Source organism: Buceros rhinoceros, unplaced genomic scaffold, assembly GCF_000710305.1.
Source record: "Buceros rhinoceros silvestris isolate BGI_N320 unplaced genomic scaffold, ASM71030v1 scaffold7311, whole genome shotgun sequence".
Lineage (NCBI taxonomy): Eukaryota > Metazoa > Chordata > Aves > Bucerotiformes > Bucerotidae > Buceros > Buceros rhinoceros.
The window spans coordinates 14,678-17,765 of NW_010393587.1; the positions used below are offsets into that span (position 1 = coordinate 14,678).

Consider the following 3,088-nt stretch of genomic DNA (forward strand, 5'->3'; position numbering starts at 1 on the left):
TTGTCGAGTGATCAGCTCATGTTTCATGTGCAGTGAGGAGCCCTGTCCTAGACAGAAGGGTGACCATTTCCCACCCTTCAAAGCAGGAACTCAGGGACAGAACTACACTAAAAAGCTTCAGGAAAGCATTAGGACATAAGGGTTTATCAGATTAGCTACCATCCTGTTAAAGCCCATGTGCAAGCACCCAACGAGTTCTGCTAATTCACTTGTGTGACCCTACAAAAACCCTAAGGGTCAAGCAGGCCAAGTCGTTGTTGGGGAAAGTCATGCGTGTTTAACCTCACTGGCTTTTAACTGCTTCTCTGGCACCCTGAGTGTGCTCTCAGTGGGGATTTTCTCTGGAATCACATTGCACTGTAAATGCAACAGCCTTATCGTTGCTGTCTGTGCAAAATTGAAGATGAAACGATGCCTGATTTTGATGCAGGGAAGCAGATTTATCTTTTTGTGTTCCGTCATTTGGTTCCCTTGGTTCATGATGAACACTCTGAGCTTGGTATTCCCATGTCTTAATTACCCTATCAATTTATGATTATAGGTTTACAGATGCCTTCTCCAGAGTACATAGTTGATGTAGAGTCTATGGACATTTTCCCCGTTGGCTGGTGTGAAGCGAATGCTTATAACCTAACTCCACCACACAAAGCTCTTTGTAAGTACCTGGAAACCTCCAGCAGCGTGGAGATCACATCAACGGATTTATCAGGGAGTTTGCCTTAGGTCTATAATCCACTTTGTGAAACTACCAACCTAACTAGTAGACCAGTAACCAGACTGTAAGTGTACTGCAACAGATAGTTATAAATCTAACTGGTGACCAGACTCCACAGCACCGGCATTATGGAGTTTGTGCTTGTCCCTCTAAAACTTGGGGTCGTTTCCACTGGGAAGGGCTGTTCTGTGGTTTGGGATTCACAGTGTGGGTTTGCGATGGGGTCGTCAGATGAAACCAGGTTTTGTTGCCTTGAGTCAAGTTCACTTGGGCAGCTGAGTGAATAAGGGACACAGGACCTCGAATTGGGGGAAGAACCCCCATAAAATACAGGCTGGAATGGCCACAAAGAGGACATCCACATTCTCCCTTTCCAAAATACGATCTCAACTGAGAAACGTTTGCTTGTGGTGGGGTTTCTGCCCCTTCCTGGGGTATCTATCCCATTATTCCACTGCCCTTACCAGCTCAGCGATTTCCCTAGGGTTTAATTTAATCTCTTCTGACAAAACTAAGCCCGTAGTGTTTTGACGTGCCTCCAGTGCATATTAAGACAAATTTCTTTTCTTTCCATTTGCATCTGAAGGCAGTTCATGTGTGCTCAGCGGCTCGGTGCTGGCCTGCTGCTCCTTGCAGAAACTATCCAACCCTGATCTCAAGCCACCAGATGAAAAATTAGCCTCACTCTTTATATTAATTAACATCTGAAAGGCGAATTTTAAAATGTGTCAACCCTTTTGAGGAGTTAAATATGCTTAAGTTAAAAATCAGGCAGCCAGGGCCTAATTTGGGAGAATACTGCTATGGCAACATTATGCAGCTTTATCGCAATTTATAGCGAGGGATAAATTATGCTGGAGGTAATCACGCTTGTAAAATGTAATCTTATCCATATGTGTTTCAGTATGGAAAAATATTTGTGCTTTTATTTTAATTTTTTTTTACACTGATCCCATAAAACACGATATTAGCATTCCAGAGGAAAGATTAAATGTATTATTACATCTTTAAAGTAGATTTTAATGATGTAGTGACTTACTTAAAAAACACCAAGACAAGATGGCGATAGTAATTAAGTACCATTTCATTGTGTTAGAAGTCATTTTATACTCAGTGCATTTATTCAGCTTTTTATGTGTTATGGGTGTACTTTATAGGAGAGAAGAGTGCAAAACTATTTTTTTTTTTCTTCCTTGCTTCATTTTTGCAGTGCGGAGGAAGAGAAGAATCGCTGTTGTGCAACCAGAAAAGCAGTAAGTGTTTGTTGTTCAAGGTTTTCTTTTTAGAGAGATGCATCAGGTCTTCAGGGGAGATAATACACAGCAACTGAGTGACTTTTCCCACTGCTGCCCAGACACTGCAGCAGGGTCTGCAAGGGGGTTTCTTTAAATGTAAAATGTTTGTGAATGTCTAAGAAAGTCTTTGCAATAGAAATACTTCACTAGCTGGGGCTGTGCAGCCAGTAAGGGATGCTTATGGAAGACGGGCATGTACCAGGAGGACGTTTCCCTATCTAGCCCTTGCAGTTTCTAGAAACTAGAATTTGAGGGATTTAAGCGTGAGTATTTGCAGCCTGAGGGATAAAGCTCACACGCAAGAGTGTGTTTTTGGAGGAGGGGTGGATCCGGCTCCTCTTTCCACCACACGCTGGCCCTGGGCTGTGACAAACTGTGTGGAAGCAAGGTTATATTTGTGGTATCTCCATTCCTCGGTCTAAGCAGATGCTGGTGTAGCTCTGGGTCCAGCCAGTCTGGTTCTACCCCTTTGCCCCATCCGACTCTAATAAATGCACTGAATTGCTGTTCAATAGGTTACCATCCACAGTGCCTGTTGAGAAAATACCTCATGACCTCTGCCCGGTTCCTCAGCCAGACACAACAGGTAAGGCTGCTTGGCACCAGCAGGATCCTTATTTCAGGGATTTGTTTCCTGTATAGAGGAGGGTGACCCCAAAAAGTGAGCGAGTGTGTCATATGGGTGGGGAGACGTGGGGGTGTGATGTGGTGTGGACCCACCAACATTGTGAGGAGTCTCTGATGAACAGCATGTCAGGGTCTGGTTTTCTGCATGTGAATGTGGTGTCTTGCTGGGGTTATCAAGGTTCCCCTGCAGCTTGCCCTCTTCAGCTAACTATGTTAGGGACAGGCTAACAGAGACCTGGCAGAGACGGATGCGACTTTTTAATTGACATCAATGAAATTGCTTAGACCACAGCTTCCTGGGTCCCCGTTGGCACTGAGATGGTGTGGCATGGCTGCTACTTCTGCTAAAGGCAATTTTTTCTCCCCTTTAGCAATATCAGGAGGCTCTGCGAGTGCGATATGCATCCAGTTGATGGTGTAGACTCAGCAGGAGGGGCAGGATTTAATTCAT

The 3,088-nt window shown here is 44.3% G+C and overlaps 1 protein-coding gene across 1 annotated transcript in view; it reads left to right on the forward strand.

Annotated features, from left to right (window-relative positions):
• Positions 1–3,088, forward strand: part of SFMBT2 (Scm-like with four mbt domains 2) — a gene marked incomplete at its 5' end in the record, with an annotated part of 35,914 nt that overhangs the window by 10,186 nt on the left and 22,640 nt on the right. Inside the window, 3 exons of the mRNA XM_010144901.1 lie at positions 542–655; positions 1,926–1,968; positions 2,526–2,596. Coding sequence (XP_010143203.1) covers positions 542–655; positions 1,926–1,968; positions 2,526–2,596 — 228 coding nt within the window. The remainder of the gene's footprint in view (positions 1–541; positions 656–1,925; positions 1,969–2,525; positions 2,597–3,088) is intronic.